Source organism: Petaurus breviceps, unplaced genomic scaffold (genome assembly GCF_028583685.1).
Source record: "Petaurus breviceps papuanus isolate PSGF00001 unplaced genomic scaffold, PetGlider_PUasm1.0 90743, whole genome shotgun sequence".
Lineage (NCBI taxonomy): Eukaryota > Metazoa > Chordata > Mammalia > Diprotodontia > Petauridae > Petaurus > Petaurus breviceps.
In genome coordinates this window covers 14,663,595-14,682,588 of record NW_027187332.1, presented here as the reverse complement: position 1 = coordinate 14,682,588, position 18,994 = coordinate 14,663,595, and the positions used below count along the sequence as shown (strand labels likewise).

The window sequence follows — 18,994 nt, the reverse complement described above, 5'->3', positions numbered from 1 at the left end:
CTTTTGGGATTGACTTATATCCCTGCATTGTTGAGAAGAGTCCAGTCTATCAAAGTTGGTCATCACACATACGTTGTGTCTGTAATTGTGTACAAATTCCTCCTGGTTCTACTCTTCTCACTCAGCATCAGTTCTTTTAAGCCTCTCCAGGTAAATATGAAGACCGCCTGCTCCCCATTTCTTATAGCGCAATAATATTCCATAACATGCATATACCACAACTTGTTCAGCCATTCCCCAATTGATGGATACCCCCTTAATTTCCAATTCTTTGCCACAACAAAAAGAGCTGCTATAAACATTTTTGTACATATGGGTCTTTCTCCCATTTCTATGATCTCTTTGGGATATAACCCTAGGACCAACATTAGATTTTTAAAGGAGTCAATCTTTGGTCTTCTGCTCAGTAAAAGAAACAAAGGTGAAATCTTTAGATTTTAATTGTGCTTCTATTTCAACCATAATTTTGTGTATAGTATTTGTTATAAGTATTTTTTGAAGTTAGTTGTAATAACTGCAAAAATATTCTACATTTTTTCCTTTCATCGATGTATATTATAATATAGATGTGAATAATACAGTGGTAGAGGATGATAATGAAGCAACTGAAGTGCAAGGATTTCTCTTTGAAAAATTAAAGTAAGTCAATGCAACTTTCAAAATCAAATTTTTTGTTTTTGCCAGATTAACTCTTGGAGGTGAAAGTGAAAGTAACCATACTTTATTAAAAACTTGGAATTCAATTAGATTTCTGTTAGCAAGAGCTTTACTCGAGTTAGAATTTGCCATATATGGAAATTATAATTAATGTTCTTGATTAATTTGTTATTAGTTAAATCTCTTCAAATTTAGATAAACTGTGGGCTGTGAAATGTATATTATTAATTTCAGAAACATTTTAGTCATTGAGAAGGCAACATGATATAATTAACTTTATATGTACTACTTAAAAGTTAAAATTGATTACATTAATTTATAAGGGATGTACTGATAGGTTAATTTGCAAGTAATAGTGTCACATATAATTTTGCTTTGAGCAATTATTTTGTATTAACTTTTTACTTTAAAATTTTATTATTTATGTTTTTTTGACTACATGTCTAGTTGATTAATTTAAGACAAAAAGTTTTCCACTAGACAATATAGTTATCAGAGTAACAAACAGAATAATGTATGTATCAAGCAGAGTATAAGTATCAAACAGAAACAAATCATTCCATTTCTTGAGCAATTGGACTTTTCTTTCAACAAAATAAAGTTGAGATTACAATTGATTTTTTTGAGTTCCCCTTTAAAAACAAAGTAAGCACATCATTATTTTGAGAGTATATGTGCTTATATGAGTTCAGTTGTTTCAATTATGTCTGATGACTCATTTGGAGGTTTGTTTTTTTTTTGGAAAAGATGTGGTTTGCCATTTCCTTCTCCAGCTCATTTTACATATGAGGAACTGAAGCAAACAGGATTAAGTGACTTGCCTAGGGTCACACAGGTAATAAGTGTCTGAGGCCATATTTGAACTTATGAAGATGAATCTTCCTGACTCCAGGTCTGGCACTCTATCCACTGCCCCACCAAGCTGCCCTCTACATAGGGTAACCTTTACTAAATTATCATTCTATAATTAAACCATCATTTGACAAAGGTTGAACAATATTCTTTTTTTCATTGATTTGTTTGTTAATATTTTAACAAAATGATCCTAAGATTATCCTTTTTAAAACTGAAAAGAGATTTAGAGATTAACTTGTTCAGCACCTTGAGATGAGAAAACTGAGGCCCCAGAGCTTATGATTTTTAAAATCTACAGTAACAAAACCAACATTAGAACTTGGATCCTTTGACTCCCATTCTAGTGCTCTTTATTGTTGTTTTTATGGTTTTAATTTTTAAATTTAATTTTATTTTCAGTTCCAAATTCTTTCCTTGTGTTCACTCTCTTCTCCACCCACTGAGAAGCTAAGAAATTCCATACCTACAATACATATGAAGTCATGCAAAACATATTTCCCACATTAGCCTTTGGAGGAGAGGGTGATGAAGCTAGACAAATAGGGGAGAAATATGCTTCAATCTGCATTCTTGAGTATATCCGTTCTCTCTCTGAAGGTAGATAGCATTTTATACCATGAATCCTTTGGATTATGGTGTATCATTGTACTGATCAGAGTTACTAAGTCATAGTTGATTATTTTTGCAATATTGCTATTAAGGTATAAATTTCTCTTCTGATTCTGCTAACTTCACTTTGCATTGACTCATTATATGCCTTCCCAGGTATTTCTTAAACCATCCCCTTCATCATTTCTGTCAGCACATTAACATTCCATAACTTTTTCAGTCATTCCCCAAATGATTAAAATTCCCTCAATTTCCAGTTCTTTATCAGCACAAAAAAGTTTTACTATAAATATTTTTGTACATATGAGTCCTTTCTTTTTCTCTTTGATCTCTTTGGGGGATAGACCTAGTAGCAGTATTGCTGGATCAAAGACTGCACATTTTTATAGCATCGTTCCAAATTGTTCTCCAGAAGGGTTAGAGCCAAGAGTGGGAAACCTGTGGCCTCCTAGATCCTTAGGTACAGCCTTTTGACCAAGTTCAAGTTTTATAGAACAAATACTTTTATTAAGGGGATTTGTTCTGTGAAGTTTGGATTCAGTCAGAGGGTCACATCTGAAGACCTAGAGGGCTAAAAGCAACCATGAGGCCACAGATTACCCACCCCTAACCATTAGAATTCACAGCTTCACCAACAGTCTAACATTAATGTCCCTATTTTCCCACCCCCTCTCAAGCATTTATCATTTTCCTTTTTTGTCATCCTAGCCAATCTGATAGGTATGAGGTCATACCTCAGAGTTGTTTTAATTTGTATATTTCTAGTTATTACTGATTTAGAGCTTTTTTTCATGTAGCTATCACTGATAGTTTGGTTTTCTTCCTCTAAAAATTGACTGAGCCTTTTGTCCATTTACAAATTGGGAAATGGCTTTTATTTTTATAAATTTGACTCATTCTTTACATATTTGAAAAGTGAGATTTCTTTCAAAACAACTTAATGCAAAAATTTTCTCATTTTTCCCCATTTCCTACTTTTTTTGTCTCTAATGCTTTTGTTTTTGCAAAATCTTTTAAATTTTATTTAATCAAAATTATACATTTAACCTCTCATAATCCTCTCTGTTTCTTGTATTTTCCCGTATCCATAGATCTCACAGGTAATTTCTTCTGTGTTTTCCTATGCTTATGATATCATACTTTATTTCTAAAGAATGTACCTATTTTGAGCTTATCTTGGCATATGGCATGAGATATTGGTCTTTGCTTAGTTTCTATCAGACTAATTTTCAGTTTTCCCAGAATTTTTTGTCAAATAGTGAGCTCTTGCCCCAGTAGCTGGATCTTTGTGTTTATCATGGATCTCACAGAGCTAATTTGCTTCCATGTATTGTACAACTATTCTATTCCATTGATCATCTACTCTATTTCTTATCTAGTACTAAACTCTTTTGATGACTACTACTTTGTAATAGAGTTTAAGATCTTATACTTCTGGGTCCCCTTTCTTCGCATTTTCTTTCATTGATTCCTTTGATATTTTTTACCGTCTTTCTCCAGATTTATTTTATTATTTTTCTGGCTCTATAAAGTAATTAGTTGGCAGCCTTATTGGTATGGCACTGAATAAATAATTTAGGTATTATTATAATTTTCAAATTAAATATTTTATTTTCCCCCATTATATGTTCAAACATTTTTTAACATTTTTCTTAAGTTTTAAGTTCCAAATTCAATTTGTCTGTCCCTCCCCCTCTCCCTACCCCTGCCCTAAGGCAATAAACAATCAGATATAGGTTATGCATAGGCAATCATGTGAAACATTTCCATATTAGTCATTTTGCAAAAGAAGACTTAAATAAAATAAAGGAGGAAGGAAGGAAAGACAGAAAGAGAAAATAGCATGCTTCGTTCTGTATTCAAGCAATATCACTTCTTTCTCTGGAGGTGGAGAGTATGCTTCATCATTTGGGGATTGTCTTGTATCATTGTATTACTGAGAATAGTTAAATGATTCACAATTCTTCATCAAACAATATTGTTATTATTGTATACAACATTATCCTGGTTCTGTTTTATCACTTTGAATCAGTTCGTTTATGTCTTTCCAGGTCTTTATGAAATCATCCTAATTGTCATTTCTTAAAGCACAATAATATTCCATCATAACCATATGCCACAACTTGTTTAGCCATTCCTTAGTTGATAGGTACCCCTTTGATTTCCAGTACTTAACCACCACATAAAGAACTGCTATAAATATTTTTTGTATAAATCCACCCTTTCCCCATTTTTTATTGTCTTTGAGATAAAGGACTAGAAGTGATATTACTAGATCAAAGGATATGCACAGTTTTATAGCCATTTAGACATAGTTCCAAATTGTTCTCTAGAATAGTTGCATACTCACAGTTCCATCAGCAGTGCATTAGTGACCCAGTTTTCCCATATCCCCTCCAAAATCTATTATTTCCCTTTTTTGTCACATTAATCAACTTGATAAATGTAAGGTGACACCTCAGAATTGTTTTAATTTTCATTTCTCTAATGAATAATGATTGAGAATATTTTTTTCATATGATTATAAATATCTTTGATTTCTTTTTCTGAAAACTGTTTCTTCACATCCTCTGACCATTTATCAGTTGGGGAATGACTGTATTTTTCATGAATTTGACTCATTTCTCTATATATTTTAGAAATGAGGCCTTTGTCAGAAACATTTCTTGCAAATCCCCACTCCTGGTTTTCTGCTTTCCTGTTAATTTTGGTTGCATTGGTTTTGTTCGTGCAAGAACTTTTTAATTTTACATAATCAAAATTACTTTATATTTGTAATGCTCTTTATATTTTCTTTAGTCCTAAATTCTTACCTTATTCATAGATCTGATGAATAAACTATTCCATGCTCTCCTAATTTACTTATTATATCACCCTTTATGTGTAAATCATATACTCATTTTGACATTATCTTGGTATATGGTATTAAATGTTGAACTATACCTAGTTTCTGCCATATTCTTTTCCAATTTTTCCAGCAGTATTTGTCAAATAATGAATTTTTGTTCTAAAAATCTGGATCTTGAGTTTATCATATGCTAAATTACTATGGTCATTTACTATAGTGCAATGTGTACCTCATATATTCCCTGATCCACCATTCTATTTCTCAATCAGTACCAGACTGTTTGATAATTACTGCTTTATAATACAGTTTGAGATCTGGTATGGCTAGATAGCCTTCCTTTTTTTTTTCATTGATTCCCTTGATATCCTTGACCTTTTGTTCTTCCAGAGGAATTTTGTTGTTATTTTTTCTAACTCTACACAATAATTTTTTATAGTTTGATCACTATAGCATTAATAAATAGATTAATGTAGGTAGAATTATAATCTTAATTATATTGGCTCGGCCTACCCATGAACAATTGATATTTTTGCAGTGTTTTGAATTTGATTTTATTTTTGTAAAAAGTTTTTTGTAATTGTGTTCATGTAATTTCTGGGTTTGTCTTGGCAGGTAGACTCCCAAAGATTTCATATTGTCTAGATATTTGAAATGAAATTTCTCTATCTCTTCCTGCTGGACTTTGTTGATAATATATAGAAATGCTGATGATTTATGTGAGTTTATTATGTATTCTGCAAGTTTGCTATAGTTGCTAAGTGTTCCAAGTATTTTTTGATGGTTTCTCTAGGATTCTCTTAGTATAACATCATATCATCTGCAAAGTGATATGTTTGTTTCCCGTTGCTTATTCTAATCCCTTCAATTTCTTTTTTTTCTCTTTTTGTTATAGTTAACATTTCTAGCACAGTATTGAATAATAGAGGTACTAATGGGCATACTTGCTTCACCCCTGATTGTATTAGGAAGCCTTCTAGCTTATCCCAATTATAGATAATGCTTGCTGATGGTTTTAGATAAATATGAGCTATCATTTTTAGTTAAGCTCAATTTATTTGTTTGCTCTCTAGTGTTTTTAATAGGAATGGGCACTCTATTTTGTCAAAGACTTTTTTATGCATCTATTGAGATAATCGTATGATTTCTATTGGTTTTGTTATTGATATGGTCAATTTTGCTGATAGTTTTCCTAGTAATGAACTAGCCCTGCATTCCTGGTATATATCCTATCTGGTCACAGTATATGATCCTTGTGATATATTGCTGTAATCTCTTTGCTAGCATTTTATGTAAAATTTTGCATCAATATTCATTAGAGAAATTGGTCTATAATTTTCTTTCTCTGTTTTGGCTTTTCCCAGTTTGGATATCAGCACCATATTTGTGTCATAAAAGGAATTTGGTAGGATTCCTTCTTTGCCCACTTTTCCAAATAGTTTACATAGTATTAGGATTAATTGTTCTTTAAATATTTGGTAGAATCCACTTATGAATCCATCTGTTCCTAAAGATTTTTTTCTTAGGAATTTCATTAATGGCTTGTTCAATTGCTTTTTCTAAGATTAGGTTATTTAAATATTTTGTTTCTTCTATTACTCTGGAAATTTACATTTTTGTAGATATTCATCCATTTCATTTAGCTTGTCAAAATTAGCAGCACATAATTCGGCAAAAGAGCTCCTAATTGTTTTAATTTTCTCTTCATTGGTGATGAATTCACCCTTTTCATTTTTGATACTGGTAATTTGATTTTCATCTTTCTTTTTAAAATCAAATTAACCACCAGTTTATCTATTTTATTGTTTTTTAATAAAATTATCTCCCAGTATTATTTATTATTTCAATGGTTTTCTTTGTTTTATTAATCTCTCCTTGATTTTTATGCTTTCCAATTTGGTGTTTAATTGGATATTTTTAATTTGTTCTTTTTCTAGTTTTTTTAGTCTTGTGCCTAATTCATTGATCTGCTCTTTCTCTATTTTGCTGATGAAAGCATTTAGAGGTACGCATTTTCCCCTAAGTACTGCTTTGCCTGTATTCCTTAAATTTTGGCATGTTGTCTCATTTTTGTAATTTTCTTTAATGAAATTATTGTTTCTGTGATTTGTTCCTTAACCCACTCATTCTTTAGGATTAGATTATTTAGTTTCTAACTAATTTTAATCTATGTTTCCATGGCCCTTTATTGAATATCATTTAATTGTATTGTGTTCTGAAAAAGAATTTAATATTTATGCTTTTCAGCATTTAGTTTTAAAGGAATTTTTGCCCTAAAACATAGTCAGTTTTTTTTGAAGGTGTCATGTGACGCTGAGAAAAATCTGTAATCCTTGTTCTTCCTATTCAGTTTTCTCCAGAGGACTATGATCTCTAACTTTTCTAAGATTTTGTTTATAATAAAGTCTTAATTTTGTTCTTGGATTTGTTGTTGTTGTTATATTTAAGTAGGGTTTGTTTTTTTTTTTTTTTTTGCTTTTTTTGACGGGGGAAAGCAGGGCAATTGGGATTGAGTGACTGGCCTAAGTTCACATGGCTAGTAAGTGTATCAAGTATCTGAGGCCGGATTTGAATTCAGGTCCTCCTGACTCCAGGGCCAGTGCACCACTTAGCTGCCACCATTTAAGTAGTTCTGAGAGAGGAAAGTTAAGGTTTCCCACTAGTTTTGTTTTGCTATTTTCTCCTGTACCTTTATGAATTTGGATGCTATGTCATGCATGTGTGTATAGCATTGATAGTCTTCATTTTCCATGGTACCTACCTTTCTGCAAAATGTGATTTCCCTATTTTAATTAAATCTATTTTGGCATTTGCATTGCCTGAGGTCATGATTACTACCCCTGGTTGTTTTTTTTTAATCTGAGATGAAGTATAATAACTTTTGCTCCAGCCTCTTATTTTTATTCTGTGTTTTTCTCCATTTCAAGTGTGTTTCTTGCCAACAGTATATTGTTGGATTCTGGTTTTCAAACCACTCTACTCTCTCATTATGTTTTGTGGGTGAATTTATCCCATTTGACACAAGAATTTTAAGTAAAATGTTAGCAAATAAGTTACAATGACATATTACATTATACACTATGGCTAGGTTGGGTTTATATAAGGAATGCAGGGTTTGCTCAGAAGAGGGAAGACTAAAATATAATAAACCATGTTAAAAAAAAAAAGGAAAAAACCTCTATACTTATATCAATTGATGCTGAAGAATAATTTTGACAAAATTTAATACCCATTTGTGTTTAAAAACTAGAAAACATAGTAATAATCTTTTCATCATATGGCAAATGATATTTTTCTAAAACTAAGAGTACATGTATTTGTGTTTTTCAATATGTGGAGGTGGATGTATATAATAGAGAAAAGCTAGAGGCTTCTTCAGCAAGATCAGAGGTAAAGCAAGAATGCTCATTATCATCCTTCCCATTAAACAAAATTCTAGAAATTCTTGGTATACCAATTAGAAATGAAAGAGAAATCAGAAAATTAAGAATAGACAAGAAGGGAAAAAAACTAAAATAACCATAGTCAACTAAAATTAATTGAAGCAATAAATTCAGCAAAGTTATAGGATATAAAATAAATCCACACAAATCATTAGCACTTCTGTGTGCAAAAAAACCTGATTAAAATAAATTGGGAAGTATTTAACAAAATAAATTAAATACAATACAAAACAGATAATGTTAATATGTGATTTTCTAAGTCATTATGTGGCTCAAGGATCTGTTTCTATTTGAGTTTGATACCACTGTTATATTTTACCACATAAACCACGTAGAAAGAAATCAATATTCAAAATAATGACAAAATATTTTAAATATTTGAAAGACTATTCAACAAGACACATTCAGGAACTGCATGAATTCAGCTACAAAATGGTATTTACAGAGATCAACAAATCTAAGTAATTAGGGGTAATATTTATTGATCAAGTGTAGTTTGAGCTAATATAACAAAAATTCCCAAAGTACCAAACTTACCTTTTCAGTGCTATGCCATTTAAACTACTAAAATAGTATTTCATATAGGTAGAAAAGAAAAGAAATTCATCTGCTAAAATAAAAGATCAAGAATCTTAAAACTAAAAAAAATGCAGTTATTAAAGTTAGTAAAATATGTACGTACATATACATATATATATATTTTCAGCCTAGCAATAACAGATTTCAAACTACACTGCAAAGTCACAGTCATAATAATTTAGTACTGGGTAAGAAATAGGGGTCAATCGGTTGGGTAGATTAAATACACAGCATTCAGGAACAAATAATTATAATAGCAAAGTGTTTGATAAATCCAAAGATCTCAGGAAAGGACTTAATATTTGACAAAATTACATAGGAAAATGAAAACCAGTCTGGTGGAAAGTAGTTATAGACTAATATCTTATATAGTATGGCAAGATAAATGCCAGATAAATACATGACTTAATAAAAGATGATATCACAAGTAAATTAGGGAAGCAAGAAAAATCATTACCTATCTATGGATAGTGGAAGAGTTCATGGCCAACCATTTTCATGGACTCTTCCTCATGCCTGGAATGTTCTCCCTCCTTGTCTCTACCTCCTAGCTTCAGTTCCCACCTAGAAATCTTGCCTTCCTGTAGTAAGCCTTTTCTGATCTCCTTTAATTCTAACACCTGTCCTCTGCTGTTTAATTCCAATTTGGAGTCAGTGAATGCTTACTACCTGTGACCTTAGACAAGTCACTTCATATAATTTCCTCATCTATATAATGAAGGAGCTGGACTAGATGACTTCTGAGGTTCTTTCAGTCTTAGATTCCATGGATCATTAAAGTTCTATTCTGTGTCTTATGGCATCATGGAGATGACTGGATTCTCAAAGGCTATTCCATCAAAGCAAAAGCCTTGCCAAGACCTATAACTTGTCTGTGTCAGAAACTAGATATGAACCCAGATATTTATAACATCATAAGCCCACCATCAACTATACTGTACTGGTAATATAGATGAAAAAGTAAGAAATGCTTTTACCGTAATAAAATAAAAATAATTTTATTCTCCTGAATTGAATTTATTGAATTGAATTATATGTCAAAAGAATTTATTCTCCTGGTGAAGAACCAAGTTGTAAAACTGTGATAATGGTGTGATTGCTTATTTTAAAATTTGTAGGGTTTCTAAATTTAATCAATTAAGAACTGAAAACATTGGGGGGAAATATTTTATGGTAATCCATGACTTGCCTTTATATTCAGACAGACAACTCACCTATCAAGAAAAACCATATTTAAGAGATTTTAGTTTCAAAATTGTACCAGAGATTATGGTTAAGCTCCAAGACAGTTAATATAGTTCAGTTAACTTCATCACTGAAGTTATCAAGCAATCTGATTGCATGTGTGTATGTTTGTGTTATGTGTGTGCAAGAGTGCTATTATAACCATATGATACCTACCACTATGTCCTTTTCCCTCCTTTCTTAAGGAGTTTAGCACCTAGCTCTCCATCTTGTCCTCTCTTGTACTAGGAAACTTTAATATTCATGTAAGTGATCCTTCAGACACCCTAATCATGCATTTCCCTAGCCATCATAAGTCCTGTGGCATTCTCCTTCACTCTACCTCAACCACACATAGGGGGATGATCAAACCCTAGCTCTCCCCATTACCTACAAATGTTCTGCTTCATTAATTAGAAACACTGACATTTCCTTATCTAGCCATCATTCCATCTCTTCTTGTGCCTCACCCTACCTAAATATAATCATTTCCCAATTAGGTACCTCCAATTCCTTTATTCCTCTTTTCTCCCTTTCTGACATCAACCTAAAATCCATTTCAACCCAGAAAAGCATTCCCTCCTCCCTTTCTCAGCCAAATTCCTTTAAAAAATCTTACTGCCTCTTACCTCCTGTTTCCTCTTACTCTTCAATCTTTTATAATCTGCCATTTAACTTCATCAATCAACTGAAAATACTCTCTCCAAATTTACCAGTGATCACTTAATTACCAAATATTTCTTCATCCTAATATTTCTTGATGTATCTATTGTATTTTGTATAATTAGCCATCTTCTCCTCTTGGATGCTTTTTTCTCTCTGGGTTTTTATGTCACTACTTTCTCCTGACACACCTCTTGCTTGTTTGATTACATATTGTTTGACTGACTCATTCATATCATATCCCCTGACTATTCCCTGAGATTCTGTCCTGTCCTAGGTTCTCTTCTCTTCTATTTTCCCTCATTTATTTCATCAGCTTCCATGAATTTAACTATCATTTCTTCAGATAACTGTTAGGTTTATCCAGTTCCAGTTTCTCCACCATATTCAGTTCTGTATGCCTGTTGAACATTTCAAACTGGAGACATCATAAAACTCTACATGTCTAATACTAATCTCATTATTTTTCCCCCTCTTCCAAACTTTACCATCTCAGAAGCACTACTATCTTCCCAGTATCTCAGGTTCATAATCTCAGCATTATCCTGGACTTCTTATTTTCCCCTATCCCACATATCCAATCAGCTTTCAAATCTTGCCATTTCTACCTTCACAACATCTCTCACATCCTACCCCTTCACTCTATTCACACAGCTACTTCAGGTCCTTATCATCTGTGGCCTAGAATCATTGTAAATCCCTCCTACTTGGTCTCCCTACATGACATCTCTCCCTACCTTATGTTATACAAGTAAGACAGGCTACCAAGATAATTTTCTCTAATCAGAGATGTGATCATGTGACTCATTTAATCAACTTAAGTAGCTTTCTGGAATAAACCCCTCCATTTAGCTTTTCAATCCCTATTCAGTGTGGTTCCTATATGTCTTTTCAACTTCATTGGACAGTGCTTCCTCTTCCATGTTCTATGATCTAGTTAATTTTGTTTTTTCTGGTTTTTTTTTTTTCACGTTGCATTCCATCTTCCATATCTGTGTCTTTTCACTGGCCATCTTCCATTTTGAGAATGTACTTCCTCATCACCCCCATCTCAAACAGTTTCTTTCTTCCTTTAAGATACAACACAGGCACTATCATAAACATGAAGCCTTTTTGACCCCTCCAACTATAAGAACTTTTCCTCCCAAACCACCTAGTATTTAACTACTTTGTCTCCCTCTCTATATATACCTCTGAGATGTGTGTGTATTTTATATATGTGTATGTATATATATATATATATATGTATATACACATGTGTGTGTGCATGCACACACAGAGACACACTCATTACTTTCTTAAGCTCATTATGAATAGGGATTATTTCATTTCTTATGCTTGTATTCCCAGTGCCTTGAACAGAGCTTGGTACATAGTAGGCATTCAATAAATACTTGATTAATTTATTGTATATTAACTCTTTATTTTAGTTTTTTTAATCTTGGTTTTCTATAGGAATGTTAATCATATGTGCTGGTTGATAAATTGAACTGATTGCTAAATAAACTATTTAAAAATATTCCGTCTCTTCATTTGTTTCTTAAATGTCACTGTTCTATAGATTTGGAAAGAATAATAGTAGAACTATTATAATTTAGTCATATGCATAGTGAAATATATTTTTGATTTAGGGCCACATCACATAGAATTGTGGAATATCTGGTTATACTTTAGATATGTGAACTGTAAGGTAAAAATATCATTAACCATTAAGTAAAAAGGAAATAATATTAATTATTGGCAAATTAATGTAGCTTATATAGAACTTCCAGAATTAGAAAATATTCTGTTAATTTTATGTAAATAGTATTAACTTCAAATATGTAGTAATACCAAAATATTTTTATAAATGTCAGTTGACAATAATTAATGTTAATCTTTTAATCCAGAGAAATATATCCACACCTTAGAGATAATCTGAAAGAGTTCCGAAAATATCTTTTTGAAAGTAGTAAAGAAATGGTACCTTTGAAAATCTGGGAGCTACAAGGTATAGTATGTAAACTTATTATAAATACATTTGAAAATGGACTCACTGGTTTGTTGCAGGTGCAGTGGAAAGACCCCTGAACCAAGACCCATGAGACTTGATACTAGTTCCAGTTCTACCCTTATTATCTACATGATTTTAGACTAGTTATTTAAAACCTGAATCCATTTCATCTTCAAAATGGACAAAATTACACCCATCCAGTCTATATTCACAGAGTTGTCATGAGGGTCACCTGAAATAATATAGAGTTATGGACTTGGAAAAAGAAAAGACCTTCAAGATCTAGCTCAGATCTTCATTTTTTATATGAGACTGAACCCAAATATTAGGTAACTCACAGAGAAGTAGAAGAGTTGATTTAACCATAGGTCCTGTAAGTCTAAGTCTAATCCTCTTTCCACTCAATTGATTGCCCTAGATCTCATGTGCAAGGGTACCTTGAAAACTGTAACATTACATAAATGTTGTTTTTGTTATTACAAAACTTAGGAAGACCTACATTCAAAAATTCCTCTGGATTTAGGACCTATGTGACCTTGGGCAAGCCATTTAATCTTTCTATGCCTTAAGTAACCGCTGAAGACTTACCTAATAAATCATAGACAGTTGTAATCTTTATGATGGAGGCAATTCTCATGTAAGGAATTTCTGAAGCTGATGAAACTGTAATTATTTTGTATAGAATATGAATATTCATTGTTTAATGGTACTAGTTATGATTAATGTCATATTTTATACATTAATTTAGATTTTTATTACTATTCATATAATAAACAATATGGTTTGTATTTATAAAAATGTATAAGGACTAAAATTATGCAAAAAGTATCTTTTCAAAGTGAATGTTAGTTTACCTACTGATTTCAACCAAAGTTCTAAATCACATTTCTAAATATCTTTAGTGCCCAGTAAAAAGGAAATAACATTACATTTTGACCATGAGGTTAGGACAAATCAGAGCAACATCTTGCTTTCCTTCTCTTATAAATTCTGATCTTATCACACTGCTGCATGTCCCACTGATAAATTTTTTAATGGAAACATCAAATGAAAAGACATTCTATTAAAAACTCTCATAGAACAGAATTGGGAAACAAATGTGAAAAAAAAATTGATTTCTATGCAACTTTCATATTGATGACCTGCAGGCAGATACTCTTGCTAAAATGTCTTTTGGATTGAAATATAAATCATAGTAGTATTGTGATTTTCCCTTATACTATTTCTAATAATGTGGTGCTTGAGTAGGTCATGAGGAAGTGTCATCTTAACACACAATCCATTACTTTTATCACATCCTCCATCATATATTAAGGGTGAGAATAGATGCTTGTGAAACTTGAAATATATTGAAAAATTTTACTCAGCATTGTGAAGTTTAAACAATGGGAATATAGTGCCCTAAAAAAAAGAATAGCAGCAAATATATAAACTATGTCTTTCTTTTAAAATCAAATCATTTTATCAATTTGTGGAATAAATACAGCATTGCTTTCAAATTCATCTCATTAAAAAAGAAGTTTAAAATGTGGTAATCTTAGGCTAATTTAAAAGAGATAATATTAAGGACTGGCAGGTTACGAATCTACTCTTCTTTGTTCTAACCAGACCATATCTGAGGTATTATATTCACTTTGGAGTTCTCCATTATAGAAAAGACATTGATAAACTAGAAGGTGATATGGTGATTCTGCATGAGGACCAATTAAATGAACTGGAGATGATTAACTTGCAGATGAATAGACTGGGACATGGAGGAGAAAGGAGATGGGAAATAATAGGTATCTTCAAATTTTTAAATGTCTGCAATATGAAAGCAGGGAGAGATTTGTTCTTAGTTCTAGAAGTCAGAGTTAGGAAAATGGGTGGAAGTTATAATTTGTCATATTTGGAATTAAATGTAAGGAAAACTTACCTTAAATATGAGGTAACTAGAGAGGAGGATTGTGCCAACAGTTTTGCGGAGCTGCAGGAAGAGAATCAAGAAAGGTCAATGGAAGGTGGTACTTTTCAGCTCTGTTGTATTACAAAATTGCTAAGAGGAGAGAAAACCCAGAAAGGGAGGGTAGTCAGCAACCAGAGTGCAGAAGGCTGAGGATCATATTATCATAGAATTTGAGAGAGGAATATCCAGCAATTGAATTTAGCTGGGCTAAAACACCCTAGTTCCTTCGACTAATCCTCATCTGACAGAGTCTCAAGACCCTTCACCATTCTGGATGCTGTGTTGTGTACACTCCCAAGCTTATCAATGTAGGTGCCCTCTTGTAGACATCCAGCTGGTAGTTGTTCTTACACTGTGTCACCCTGAATTAAACACAATACTCCAGATTAAGTATAAAGGCAGAAATAGTGGAACTTATTAGCTCCCTATTCTTTGAAGCTGTGCCTGTTTTAATGAATCGTTAGTAACCATTCTTTGAGTCTGACCATCAAACTAGCTTTGAATCCATCTGATTATATTATTTTCTAATGTATTTCTTTCCATCTTCTCCACAAGAATAAATGAAATTCTATGTCAAAAGTATTCCCCTCATTTAATAGTTTAGTAGTCTTTTTGAAAAAGGAAATTAAGTTAGTTGAGCATGACTTGTTCTTGATAAAACCATGCAGGCTCTTTATGATTACTGCTTCCTTCTTCTGGATCTTCAACAGTCATCTTTTTAATGATCTGTTTTGTAATTTCTCTAGGAATTAAAGTCAAGTTCACTGGCCTATAGGTAGATTTGTTACCTTCCTCTTTTTTTGAAAATTGAAATAACATGTGCCCCTCTCCAGTCTTGTGGTACCTTTTTCCAGGATTTCATTATCACTGGCAGTGACCCAGGAATCACATCTACCTATCACTTCTTTCAGTAACTGAGGATTTGTTTAATTTAGGGTAAGTGATCTGAATTCATTAAAGGAAACTACATGCTCTCTCATCTTGGTTATAAGGGAAAGGAATGGAAAAGAACAAGTATTTATTAAGCACTTACTATGCACCAGACACACTGTACCAAGCAATTTAAAAATCTTATTTCATTTGATCCTCACAACAACCCCGTGAGGTAGGTGCTATTATTATCCCTATTTTATAGTTGAGCAGACTGAGATAAGCAGAGATTAAATGACAAGCAGCTAGTGTCCAAAGCTGGATTTGAATTCAGGCCTTCCTGACTCTAGACCTAGTGCTCTGTTCACTGTGCCATTAGGCTTCTTGTTAGTCATTTTTTTTCTGTAATTTCCAAAGCAAAATTCATTCTCCTTCACAGCGTGTAAACCACCTGAGAATTGAATAGCTCTGTTTTCTGTCTGTTGTCAGGTACCATCCTTTATTTATCCTCCTTTTTTCTGGTATAGCTTTAAAAAACTCAAGCAATGCTTTTTGTTAATGTTAGAGTCTTTCATTGCCTTCAGTATATTCAGAGCTCTACCTCTATTGATACTATTTTTGTACTGTACCATACTTATATTCATTTTCCATTACCTGGCTTATGCTTCCATGTTCTGTACATTTTAAAAAATCTACATTGGGAGTTCTTGTGCATCTACTTTAGTCTCTTGAAACACATCTCATTTTTTCTCCTCATTGAAATTGTTTCCCTTTATGTCTTCAGAATTTAATTCTTGTGCATGTTCTATCTGTCCTAAGACTTTCCCTATAGAGAATTTGATGTTGTAGTATCTTACCTATCTTTCTTCTGATCCCTCTGAAATATGCTTTTCCCAAATCCAGAGTCTATATCATATTGTGAACAATTTTTTTCTCCTGTATTGAAAACTCTAGGAGGGAGTAGTCACTTATCCCAGAATTCTCATTATTTCTATCCTAGTCCTTATATCTCCAACTTAGTAAGGATCATATCCAGAATAAAATTTTTCCCTCATTTATTCCTTCACCTTTTGCAGGATGAAATTATCACTAAGGCAAGTCAAGAAGTTGCAGTGTTAGCTACTCTGCTTTTGGAGAAGAGACAGTGCCAGTAAATGTCCACATAATTGGAATAAACCATTGCTACTCTCTTATGCCTCTATGGCTATTTTGTCATCTGTTTTCTAAACTCCTTGTTTATTTCTTCTCCCTCTTCAGGTGGTCTGTCATGGGCTTAAATAACAAAATCACTTTTGTTTCTCTCACCACTGACCTACAAGCAAAAAGTCTCAATGTCCACCCCTCTTATTGCTGGATTTTCTTAGTTGAGGTCATCTTCTGGATATGTAAAGCCCTATTCTCTCTACCCCCTTTACATATCATGTCTCTTTTGAATAAGGCATATTCATCCAGAGCTGTGGCCCAGTCATTCTATAGGATCTCTCATTACTTTTGTTTGTTATAGTCATTAGGGAACAATAGGAAATTATATGGCACTATATGTTCTTTTAGTATCATTTCTATTAATGAATTGTTAGTAATTAATGATGTTGAATCATTTAACAGTATCAAGGCCTTTTCAGTAGCCATGGATATCGAGTAGTTGGGAACTGTAGAGCCTGCAGTTTTTAGTTACCAGTTTGCATCTCCACGAGGATTATTCACCTATATTATTTTCTCTGAGATGACCTGGTTACATGATAGTGACTCAGTTGTTATACAGAGATATTCAAGCAAGTTGTTTAAAACCTGAATGCTAGAACTTTTTTCTAATGGAACAGCACCAGATTCACAAACACCCTTGAATCTTTGACATCCAAAGTGCCTTCTGCTGGAAAGCACAAATAAATCGTTAAATTTGTACAGTGCCTTAAGGTTAACAAAATGCTTTTGTCATAATGAAAAATCCCTTTGTGTACTAAATTGTTCATTTCAATATGCACTACTATATACACTAAAATATTTGTTAATTTAATATTCTAGCTATATTAAAACTATTTTTAAAAGTATATGTCATTATATCAAGAACCTGGGATTTTGTTAACTCTCCACTGGCACAAAGAGAGCTAAACACATCACAGACTTACAGTTCTGAAGAAGTGTAAGTTTCAGAGATTGTATGACTTGCCCAAGGTCAGATAGCTAGTAAATGTCAAAGTGACACCCCACAGCTGCATAACTTTCCGCTTTCAAGTCCAGTTCTTGATCTAATACACCATGTGACATTTTGTGGTCAAATTATTAACTAGTGAATAATAGAAGCAGGTCTTTATAACATTCTGATGATTGCAAAATAACTAAGTTATTGACAATTGCTGTTGTAGATGGATTTAAACTATAGTTTTTTACTGTCACTTTCATGCATTTTAGTAGAATTCTATAAGAAGAGAATTTTGTTTTCATTTCATATATATAATTAGAGAAGCATCTTGAAAAAGATTGCCTTTCGAACTTAAAAATGAATGTCCTGCTTGCCTTTTATTAACTTTGTTTTAAAATTTTTATTGACTTTATCAAGTCTTACCTCTCAAATGCTTAATTTTCTATAACAAATAAAAATGTATTTTTGTCAGATATATTTTCCTTCAATTCATCTATCAGTTGTCAACATATTGTCACTGAGTATATTCAGAAAACAGGGAATCAATTTGTAGTTAATTATTCATTCACAAAAATGTATAAGTTATTTGAAGTCCAGGTGTCAGCATTCTAAAATGCTAATTTTGGTAAATTTCACCAAGCTTAAATCTATGAGACGCATATAGGAAAATTCATGAACTAAAATACTTTTAATAACATGTAAATATCTTTAAAATCTTAAATGATGTTCAATTAATTAAGTGTAATTTTTTTCTTACAGATCTTAGTTTTCAAGCAGCTTCTCAAATTATGTCTGCTCCAGTTTATAATGCCATAAAATTAATGAGAGATATTTCTCAAAACTTCCCAATGAAGGCCAGGTATACTCAAGTTATCTGTTTTGACTAACTAAAGCCCTTTTGTATGTACAAAGATTATTTTGCATTAAAAATCTGATATAATTCACTGTGTCAGTCTCAGGTCTGGATAACTCAGATGCAATTGTGGTTTTTTTTTTTTCATTTTCAATATGGGTGTTTTCATTAGAAAAAGATCTTGATAGTATATTATTGTTTAAAGTAGTTGCATTGGCAAGTAAGTTAGGTTTATGATACCCACTTTCTGGGCTCTTTTCGTTTTTTGGTGGCAATCACTTTGCAAATCACAGTGTAAATCATTTCACATAGGTTAAA

General features: G+C 32.3%; 1 protein-coding gene across 4 annotated transcripts in view; it reads left to right on the top strand.

Annotated features, from left to right (window-relative positions):
- The window catches only part of UGGT2 (UDP-glucose glycoprotein glucosyltransferase 2), a 233,044-nt gene that overhangs the window by 47,429 nt on the left and 166,621 nt on the right, over positions 1–18,994 (top strand). For 3 of the 4 annotated variants that reach the window (XM_069067350.1, XM_069067352.1, XM_069067354.1), the window contains exons 7-9: positions 567–639; positions 12,765–12,865; positions 18,583–18,682. In XM_069067350.1, coding sequence (XP_068923451.1) covers positions 567–639; positions 12,765–12,865; positions 18,583–18,682 — 274 coding nt within the window. The remainder of the gene's footprint in view (positions 1–566; positions 640–12,764; positions 12,866–18,582; positions 18,683–18,994) is intronic. The other variant, XM_069067351.1, reaches the window with a different exon arrangement.